Source organism: Gadus chalcogrammus, chromosome 8, assembly GCF_026213295.1.
Source record: "Gadus chalcogrammus isolate NIFS_2021 chromosome 8, NIFS_Gcha_1.0, whole genome shotgun sequence".
Taxonomy (NCBI): domain Eukaryota; kingdom Metazoa; phylum Chordata; class Actinopteri; order Gadiformes; family Gadidae; genus Gadus; species Gadus chalcogrammus.
In genome coordinates, this window is record NC_079419.1 from 27,639,342 (window position 1) to 27,650,457 (window position 11,116).

An 11,116-nucleotide genomic window follows, 5' to 3' on the forward strand; every position below is an offset into this window, starting at 1 on the left:
TTATACGCGAGGTACGCGAGATACGCGTCTGGTGTGGCCGCACCTTTAGAGAGGAGTTCTGCAAACTAATAGAGCCTTGGCTTTTCCTATGTTCAATGCAATTTGTAAGTTACTTTGGATAAAAGTGTCTGCAAAATGATTGTCAAAGAGCAAATTTTAATGGTTTAAACCGAATTGTGACATTAGAGCAGAATCCTGTTGGCAGTGGCACTGATGTCTATAGTGTGTTTCAATAGTCTACTGGTAAATAGTTTGCTGATATCTGTGATATTATTCCTTCCATGTTTCCTCTGTTGTGTTCAGAGTAGAGCTAGTGAGCCAGCGGGAGAGACAGAAAGTTTGGAGGATGAGAGTTTGTCAATCTAGTGGTGGCATAGAGGTGAGTCGCCTAAGAGAGGAGTAAATATGAAAGGTTAAGACCGAATCATGACATTCAAGCAGAATCCTCTTAACACGCATGTATATAGTGTAGGGTTGTCAAAAAAATGTATACTCAGATACTAATCGATCAAAATTAGAAAAAATAATATCGGATTAGATACTTATGTGCAACAATATCGATACTAAAATCGCTATCTTCATCTCTTTTTTTTTCTCGCCTCCTTCAGTTGACACACAACTCTACACAGCAGCGTTGCAGTTGCTAATATAGCAATATAATCATTATTAAGTCAAGTTTCAAGTATAATGTATGTATTCATAGATTAATCCATAACTAATCAGAAAACATTTAGGTTATGTCCTTGACATGTCTAATTCTTTAACAGTGCATCATTCAATACGGCTAATGGTTTCACCATGAGATTAGCTCAGTGCGCTCTCTCTTGAAACTCATCTATGTACTTATTAAACAAGTGGATGAAAATATCAGAAAATCTATGTTTTCTGAGGGGTAACAAAATTTTGGGGTGACTTCTATTTAGGTCCATGAGATAGATGCACCTGGGTGGGTTTTACTCAACATTGGCAAATGTGATGGTTATGCAATAAAAAATGTAATGGAAGTAAGAACTGGCTGGATTTTGTGTCCTTGTTGTGGTGGTGCAGGTGTTTGTTTGTGTGTGTTTTTTAAAAAAGACAAAACATCAATGAATGTAATGTGGAAAAAAAAAAAGGACTGGATTGGTTGAAATATTGAGGAGCACAAAATGTTAGATTTAATTTAAAAAGTAAAGGAAAACAGAGCTCTGAAGTATACGTATGTGTGTCAACCTTTTCCTAATTTCAAGTCTTCCACACTCCCAGGCTGCTTGGTCACATCCAGTATTAAAGTGTTTTAAACATCCATCCCTAAAAAGGTCTTCAAAATTAGGTGCAAGGTATTGAGATTTTGCTCTCAGAGTGCACCAGATTAATGCATGTTCAAAATCTTTGCCTGGGGGGGGCGGGGCCGGACCTCGCCCCCAGGCATTTGTCCCCCCCAATGTTGAAACCATGGCTACACCTCTGGCTTGAGCCTTGGCCAGTTCAAGTCTTCTCTTCCATGAATTAGAGAGGGCACTCACCACCTTCTTGCAGACGCCAACTGCTCGTTCCACTTGGGGTAGTTTCACACTTCGCTCTGTGTAAATTTAGGAGAAGATAAAAATATAGATTTATATATTACACTTTACAGGACAGGTAACACTTATTATATTTTCGATCAATTTTTATTGATAAATTATATTTTATTGTTAATTTATTTTATAGAGGTGCCCCATGGGGTTGGGAAAAATCATGACTGGATTGTTTTCAAAGTCAGGGGGAGCATTCTGGATTTTAAGCTTTTAAACTGGCTTTTAAATGCTCAGAAACTCAATTGCAGACATATTTTGTCATGTATGGCTGATACTAAAAAAAAATCTTATTCTTACTGAAATATATTTTTACATTGTTTTAGACACTCACCAATGGCTAGATGAAGACGGTGACCAAAACATTGTAAGCGTGTCCAGTCATTCAGCCGAAGTGCAAGGATGTTGTTTGTGGCGTTATCCGTGGTGACACAGACTAGGTGATCCTCACGCAGTCCCCACGACTCAAGAGCTTCCCTGAGATCTCTGGCTATAATTTCTCCCGTGTGGTCATCTGGGAAATAGCTTGCCTGTAAACACCGACTGCAGAGTGTCCAGTCTCAAATAAAGTGTATCGTCAGGCTAATATAGGGATGTGTTGTTCGGCTCGACCACATATCTGTTGTTACAGCATAGTGCAATACCTTGTGGATTTCCTCCTCTACTTTGGCCCGACACTCTTGATATAAATGAGGCAACTGGATTCGAGTGAAGTATTTTCGGCTTTGCATTGTGTACCTTGGGTCGAGTGATCGCACCAACTCACGAAACCCCTGTTTCTCGACCGTGTAAATTGGGGCCATGTCTTTACAGGTGTAAATTGCAATGGCAGCCGTTATCTCCTTCCATCGCCGTGAATCTTTGTCATATGGTGTGCCGCGGGCAAAAGCTTCTTGCAAGGTCTGGGGTTTGTTTTGAGCACTCGACGACTGTGCTTTTATGGATTTCATCCGTAGACTGTCTCCGTACTGTTTTTCGTGATTCTTATGTAGGTGATAAAATAGATTGGTGGTGTTTGAGTCTGGTGAGGGGACCAGTTTGCGGCATACTTTACAGCAGGGGTTTTCAAAGTGGTAGAGAGTGAGCCCCCCCTCAGAGAACAAAATTCAGCTGAGCCCCCCCCCCCAAGAAGAAATGTTCTAAAGACCTGTGTTTTGAAAGCTATCTTAATTATTTTACACATTTTAAACATCTCTGATCATAATTTTAAAACATTTGAAACATATTTTTTAAACATATTTTTTAAACATTTTAAACATATTTCTGAAACATTATAACATCTTTGTGCGTTTTTAAACACATTAAACACAATTTAACAACTTTATCTAAGCATGTTTTAGCTTAACCTTTTTTTAAATACATTTGAACATCCTAATCTGTGTAAACTGCCAGTTTACACAGATTCATTCAGGGTCCCCGACTCTGAATTTTCAGAGTCGTATCAGATCTGCTTTTTCAGTCCAGAGATTCGACTATTCGGCGGGGTTTGTTTACCGGCGTTGCTATGGTGACCTACATTATATAGACCAATTTTCACCTTACGTCAGAACGACGTCACACAGGTTCAATCGCGCATGACGGTGGCAAAAGACAAACAGAAAAATGTCGTGTTGTGCCGTGGGATGCCAGAATCGTAATTATGTAAACAGTGACCTGAAGTTTTACAGAATACCAGCAGATAACAACTCGTTTAATGCAAACCGCAGACGTCGTTGGTTACAAGCTATCAGAAGATCCGATTGGAACAAAGACCTTATTAAAAATGCCAGACTTTGCAGTTCACACTTCATATCAGGTAAGTTAACCTAAGAACTTCACTCAATCAGACACATCACTCGGTTTGGCTTACAACAACAAAATAATGGTAAAGTAGTACGCTTATCTAACGCTAGAACACAGAATAATGTAGTTTTAGTCGTTTTAGCTAACTTACCTTAAATTGTGTTACGTTGTCTTGACGACTAGCTAGTCTCGTATGCTTGGCAAACTCAGGCTAAATTTACCTGTTACACTATCGTACTGTCAATAACTAGAATATTGTTTTTTGGACAGGAGAGGTCTCCATGGACTTCAATAGTCCCGACTTTGTACCTTCTGTCTTTTCCTTCGCAACCCAGTGTGAAATAGACAAAGGAGATACAAAACTTGAGAGGTAAATATTGTCACTTTAGCCTTATTTAGTTGCTAACTGGAATCACATTGCATGCATCAAAATGCAGAGAATGTATGGCAAGTAAGGTCAGATAGTTTTTAGATAATTTGTCAGACCAGATTTTTGTAATGTCTACATTGTCTTGTGAAGCCCTGTTAAGCTATGCTATGTAATTTACACTTGACTTGGTTTTGGTACCTGATAACCTCCTATGATCTACCAAGCAACTAAACTGTTTTGGACTGACTGTTTGACCTCATCTCTGTGTATCAGATTTAAGAGGAAAAGAAAAAGGGAAGAAACCATCCACAGACCACCAGATGATGTACAGCGGTCCAAAGAAGCTAGTGATGAGGCTTCTGGAGCTTGCCTGTCCTCAGATGACTGCAGAATGGAGCCTGGTGCTGATCAATGCACTGGTAAGAGCTTATAATACCTTAACTAATGTAGGGCAGTCATTATTAGGATCAGGTTTTGTTTATATATTGTTTAATACAGCATAACTGTGTTGTTAATGACATTGATCATTATTCTGTTTAGCACATGCTGTTTGAAAACATCCTTAAAAAATATTGAGAAAAGCTCAACTTAAACAAGTGACAGTGCTTATTTTATTAAGTCTTAAGTCTATTAATATCTATTTCAGAAGCCACAGTCCCAAAGGTTCTCCATGATGATCTGAAACACAAGTACAGCCAACTTTCTACAGAGTGTGTCAACCTGCGTTTGGAGATCGACAAACTGAAAACTGAGAATGAGGAACTAAAGGCAACACTCATGAATACACAATTTTCCTTTAGCTCTATCAAGAGTAAAGCAGTGCAGGTTCTGTTTTTCACAGGGCTGACCAGTGTCTTATTTGAGTGGTTGAGTCACAAACTTAAAGACAGTGTAGAGGTTGTGCGTGGCTCTATGAACCTGAAGGATCATCTATTGATCGTCCTAATGAAACTTAGACTAGGGCTCTGCAACAAGGATATTGCTTTCAGATTTAATGTCACAGAAAGTGACATTTCAAACATTTTGAGAAGTTGGCTCCCTGTTATGTCTGCGACTTTAAAGCCTCTCATAAAGTGGCCAAGCAAGCATGCAGTATTAAAGAATATGCCAAAATGTTTTAAACCTAAATATAAACATTGCAGGTGCATTATTGACTGTACAGAAATTTTTATCAATAGACCCACAAATTTAACCTCCAGAGCCCAGACGTACTCGAATTATAAAAGCCACAACACTATTAAATATTTGATTGGCATGTCACCTTCAGGAGCCATTTCTTTTCTGTCGGCAGGTTGGGGTGGGCGAGTTTCAGACAAACAAATTACAGCTGAGTCTGGATTTTATGACCTTCTAGAGCATAATGATGAGATACTAGCAGATCGGGGTTTTACCATCAGAGATGAGCTTGCCACACGTGGTGCCACACTTAGGATCCCTCACTTTACCAAAGGTAAAAAGCAGCTCTCTGCTCAAGAAGTGGACATATCAAGGCGTTTGTCTAATGTGAGAATACACATTGAACGAATAATAGGTAGATGGAAAAATTTTAAAATTCTGACAACTATTATTCCACTCACACAGGTTGACCTGTTAGACGATATAGTGATTGTTTGTGGAGCACTAACAAACCTTTGTAAATGTATAGTCCCAAGATAGCTTAATTTAGATTTATTCTGTAAGTAACTGTTTATTGTCATCAACACAATTAATTGCACATTCAAGTGTTAAAATGTAAAATATTAGTACTGTATTAAATCATTTGCTTCGAAGAACATTTCATTCATCATTTTTGCACTGTTCACAACACCAATCCACAACCTTTCTTCTTACTCTAGCACATGTGTAGTGGAAATGGTTCTTGCACTTTGCACAGTCAATCATCATTCCAAAGTCTGGCCTTTGACAGTGTGAGCAGACTCTAGGTGACTGCATCAGTGGATCCATGCTGCGTGTTAACAGCTCAGGCAAAATACTCTGTTTGAAGAACTTTTCAGCTTTAGGCAGGACTGCTTGTAGCATTTCTTCATCTCTGGTGATGCGGTTGATAGCAACAACTTGCTTTGTCCAAACCACAAAGTCGCAGTACTGGGTGTTGCATACAAACATGTGTAGCTGAACTTGATGGTAGTATTCATGATTCTTCTTTAATTGTAGTGCTTTGTCTAAGCAGAACTGTGTGTCCTCGCTACTCCCTGTAAGACCATCACGGTATTTGTATGGACACTTAATCTCTAGGGTTGCTTTCCCACAGCAGGTACAGTTTGCTATTCCATCCGGCGATGCCCCAAGATGTGGTTTGTCTGGCCGCACAACAAGACCGCAAAGCTCCACTTCAAAGTTGGAATGTTGTGCTTTCATTATTTCTGTGTATTGTCTTCTGGCTGTGTCCTCCATATCTCTTCCCCAAAGTACTGCTGGCACATGGGACAAGTCTTGTTTATTGTAGTGCATTACCTGTTTTACAAGGTTTAGTTTAGCTGTTTCGGTTACTACAGTGTATACACGATGTAGGGTTGTGCTTGTTATCCTTCCATTTCTGTGTGTGTGCCAGGCCTGAGACTGTGCCTGATTTTTAGTTGTAAGCTCAAGGTTTACACACTGCTCATTAGTTAACCCCTTCCTCAGTTTTTCAAAAGTCTCTTCACTCCTCTCTTGTAGTTGATTTTTGCAGAGGCATCTCAGATTGGCATCATACAGAGCGACTAGTGGCTCTGGGAGGTCTTCGGCCTCTGTGTCAGATTCTGTTGCGGAATCTGTGTCACTGAGTTCCATGGTAGTGAGTACAGCTGCGTTAGGTGCCAGTAGTTTCAATTCCGCAATGTCTTCATCTGTCAGTTCTGAATACACAAAATAAATATTAGATAACTTATTTTCATACATCTGCCATTAATAGTTACATGACCCTGATTATAACGTATGTATTTACATTAATTATAAAATATAATGAATACCTTATTGCTATATGTACATGACCTGATCTTGCCTACATTCAGATTGTGCCTACCGTTTACATTATTCTGTCCACGCTTTACTCTGACTGGCTTCAGTTGGGTGTCTGTCCTTTTAGCCTTTCTGAAGCAGATCTCGCTTAGTCTGGCTGGTTTCACCTCTCTCTTGGATGTGTGGATCCACATATTTGTCCCTGAAGTACAACACCTCTCCGTCTTTCCCATCCTGACCCACACCTCAACTTTGAACATTAGTGCAGCTGCATGGCTGCAGCATGACCCTAACCTGAACAAAACATTTTTTGTACGTTAGGCTTTACATATACGTAAGGGCAGGCTAACAACGGTTTTAGCTATGATTTCCAGCAAATAAGCAGTTACATTTTGTTACAGTGTTACAGCTAGGCTACAGTGTTACAGTTACAGATTAAATTGCTGACACTGACAATTGGGTAAATAATGAACATTTACAATAGTAAACTTATGTTGGTTTACATACCCAGCCATACGGGTGCAGTTCGCAGTAAGAATACAGTTGTTGGTCTTGTTGACGATAACCCAGGCCTTGTACAATTCTGTCTTCTTTCCCTGTCTTTGGCCAGGCAGAACCTCCGTCTTCATCACAACGAAGTTTTGAACATTGTAATCATGCCATAGTATGTCTTGGACATGACCACACAGAACAAAATTGTAAGCATCCAGAGACTTGTACGCTTTTAGCTTCTCCCGGGTATATACACTTGGAGTTTCGATTAGGTCAGGGGTTTTCAAAGTGTGAGAGAGTGAGCCCCCCCTCAGAGAAAAAAATTCAGCTGAGCCCCCCCCCCCCCCAATTTTTTTTTCTAAATACCTGTGTTTTGAAAGCTATTTTAAATATTTTACGCATTTCAAACATCTCCGATCATAATTTTAAAACATTTGGAACATATTTTTGAAACATTTGAAACAAATTTTTTAACATATTTTTTAAACATATTTCTGAAACATTACATATTTTTGCGTTTTTAAACAACAAAATGTAACAACTTTATCTAAGCATGTTTTAGCTTAACCTTTTTTAAATACATTTGAACATCTTAATCTGTGTAAACTGCCAGTTTACAGATTCATTCAGGGTCCCCGATTCTGAATTTTCTGAGTCGAATCAGATCTGCCTTTTCAGTCCAGAGATTCGACCATTCGGCGGGGTTTGTTTACCGGCGTTGCTATGGTGACCTCAATTATTATAACCAACTGAAAACGACGCCGGTTTGAAACTAAAACTGTGATTCTGAAAAAAGTATAAATGCTATCAAAATTCCGTTTAGATAGTATTGAAGATACAAGTGTGTAGTTTTGTTTAATGGTTTGAACGATGGTAAACGGTTAAAAAGGAATGAGTTACGATGTCTAGAAGTAGGTGTATCAGAATGGGCTGACGTCTTCAATGAAAACAGCTGAAAACGAAGCAGTATGAAACTAAAACTGTGATTCTGGAGACATTTTAAATGATATCGAAATTCTGTTTCGATATTATTGAAGATACAAGTGTGTAGATTTGTTAAATGGTTTGCACGAAGATAAACGGTGGAAAATTGATTTAGTTATGTTACTTCTACAGTTGAAGTACGACTGATGATTTGAATCATCGTCTTTCAGGGTTTTCTTCGGGTTTATTTTTTTCTCACGTCGCGCCCCCCCTGAAGAACTCTGGCGCCCCACAGTTTGAAAACCACTGGATTAGGTAATTATAAATCTCTGGCCACTGGATGCTAGGCCATTTCGTTTCATCATTTAACCATTGACAAGGTGCTATTGCAAACGGATCTGGAAGACGTATCCCACTGCCCACTAACGTCAATTTGGCTAAATAACAGTGTTTATCACTCGGTGACAGGCTATTGAAATATGTCGAAAACATTTTACTAATCAGATCTAATCATTATTAACTATAATATTTTAAAAATCTATCTAGGCTACTTGTATTATTATCCGAGTGGTCCTTTTGCCGTTATAAATAACTACCCTTTCGCTGTTTTCTGCCACCACCCTGCGCGCGCATCCGAATGTTTACAAATAAAAAATTGGTCTATAAGCAACTGAAAACGATGCCGGTTTGAAACTAAAACTGTGATTCTGAAAAAAGTATAAATGCTATCAAAATTCCGTTTGGATAGTATTGAAAATACAAGTGTGTAGATTTGTTCAATGGTTTGAACGATGGTAAACGGTTGAAAAATGAATGAGTTACGATGTCTAGAAGTAGGTGTATCAGAATGGGCTGACGTCTTCAATGAAAACAGCTGAAAACAAAGCGTAATGAAACTAAAACTGTGATTCTGAAGACATTTTAAATGATATCGAAATTCTGTTTAGATATTATTGAAGATACAAGTGTGTAGATTTGTTAAATGGTTTGCACGAAGATAAACGGTTGAAAATTGATTTAGTTAGGTTACTTCTACAGTTGAAGTACGATTGATGATTTGAATCATCGATTTTCAGGTTTTTTCGGGTTTATATTTTTCTCACATCGCGCCCCCCCCCTGAAGAACCCTGGCGCGCCCCACAGTTTGAAAACCACTGCTTTACAGAATACGTTTTTTTGGTCCGTGTCCGACTTTTCAAAACCAAACCACGTCCATGCGATTGAAGTAGCCCCTCTTTTAGGTACGAGCTCACTTCTTGGCTGGTCGTCAGAGTCCTTCTCCTGTTCAGACGTTTCACGTTCACTCTCCTCCATGTTTGTTCGTGTTGCATTCATGTGCCGTGTGGAACGTAAAGCGTCGTCCAAATGCCGAAAAATATTAGCGTAGAGAGTGTGATTTGCGACAAGACGATATAAACGATGGAGCATAATATGAAACAACATTTTTATATCTTCACACGATGTATATCGTCATATCGCACAGCCCTAAACATACTACCGTATTGGTCCGAACATAAGACAGCCTTTTTTCCCCTCGAAATAGGTCCGAAAAAGTCGGGTCGTCTTATATTCGGGGTCTGGTCATGGACGGGTCGAGTATTCAGAGCGCAGTTTCTCTTCTTCGCCTCTCCATTTAAATGTCAATACACATTCGCGGCCGCAGGTGGTGCCAGGAATTGGTTCCGGGAAGAAGTAGTCCAGCGTCCTTAACAACCAGACCGTTACCGGTGTTTAAAGACAGGCATTTAGAGACAAGTGGCTCAAAAGTGTGTCAGGTCAATCAACAACAGCGGAGGAGCTATGATGCCAATTTTTTAATAATGGTCGTTAATAAGGCAGAGTCAACTAACAACTGCCAAGCTGCCAAGAAGTTCGGGTTCACGGAGTGTAACGTAAGAAGATGGCTAGCACCAAAACAACGTCTCAAAGATGACAACAGTCAGCGCAAATCCTACCGTGGTCCTCAAAGTGGTCGTTTCATTGAGGTTGACCGGAGAGTTTTTGAATACGTCAGAGAAAACGCGCTCTGGGAGGAGCCGGTGGAAGCGGAGCAGCTGGGAAGCGATGACAGCGGGGCAGAGGACGTGTGTGAGAGATAGAGAGTCATCGGAGGAGAAGTTTGGCGAATTTTAGTTACGTTTAGTTAAATATGTGGCCTGTATTTTCTCTGTTATTTAAAAATGTTCACAATGTTGCTTGATTATTGCTTGACATTCATTTTGAATCATACTGTACATATTTTGCCTTGAAAGTGCCGTGGCCTTTACTGGCATTATTATTATTGTCATTAATATAACAAGTGTTCAATTCACTGTGTTTTTAATATTGTTATTTTCAAATAAAATGAAGTTCTTTGTTCTGCAAATCTTTTTTTATAAATGTGTGTTGAAAAACGGGGGGTCGTCTTATAATCAGGGTCGTCTTATATTCGGACCAATACGGTACATTTAATAGAGAAACAGGCAATCTGTCCATTTTATTTGAGCAAGTACAGAGAAGGGTTACTATCTGAGCATATGCGTTTATCGAGTTAAGACGATGAGGTGGTGCACATGATAACGAGAGAACATGGGTTGTGTGTATACTTGTTTCGATAGACTAGCCGAATGCGTGGCATTGAATTGTGTGAAGACAATGTTGTGTGTATATGCTAATTTCCTTGTCCCTGAGCGAAGATTTGGGGGCCCACCGATACTTCTATGGACTATTCACACTTCAATTATCAGGGTTTTGAATAATGTTTTTTGCACTTTGGACTTTGGCGGCATCAAGTGGCCCTGCATGTGTTATTTAAGTATTTTCTGTTCCCTTGCTTTGCCAATTAGCCCTGTCACCTGTGTCTTGTTGCTCCGGTCACATGACCAATCAAGCCATGTATTTAAGCCCTGCTTTTGCCTATGTTCAGTGCTTAGTCTGTGATGTGCCACGTTCGTACTCTGACCGAAGCTAAAGTCTTGAATTGGAAATTATTATTGATCCCCTGTGTTTTGACCGCTTGCCTGCCCTCTGGATTACCCACTTGGATTTGCCCCTTTGGTATGTGTCACGCAGCGTC

At 39.6% G+C, this 11,116-nt stretch overlaps 1 protein-coding gene across 1 annotated transcript; it reads left to right on the forward strand.

Annotated features, from left to right (window-relative positions):
- The first annotated feature begins 3,388 nt into the window (after positions 1–3,388).
- Positions 3,389–5,659, forward strand: LOC130386972 (uncharacterized). Its single transcript, XM_056595893.1, has 2 exons — positions 3,389–4,124; positions 4,352–5,659. The coding sequence occupies exons 1-2, from the start codon at positions 3,917–3,919 to the stop codon at positions 5,359–5,361; spliced, it is 1,218 nt and encodes a 405-aa protein (XP_056451868.1). The 5' UTR covers positions 3,389–3,916; the 3' UTR covers positions 5,362–5,659.
- The last annotated feature ends 5,457 nt before the right edge of the window (positions 5,660–11,116 follow it).

Bases quoted from the DNA above. Each gene is read 5' to 3' on its own strand.
- LOC130386972 (XM_056595893.1), top strand. From the start codon at position 3,917: ATGATCTACCAAGCAACTAAACTGTTTTGGACTGACTGTTTGACCTCA. The intron at 4,125-4,351 runs GTAAGAGCTTAT...TATCTATTTCAG, and splicing joins TGGTGCTGATCAATGCACTG to AAGCCACAGTCCCAAAGGTT.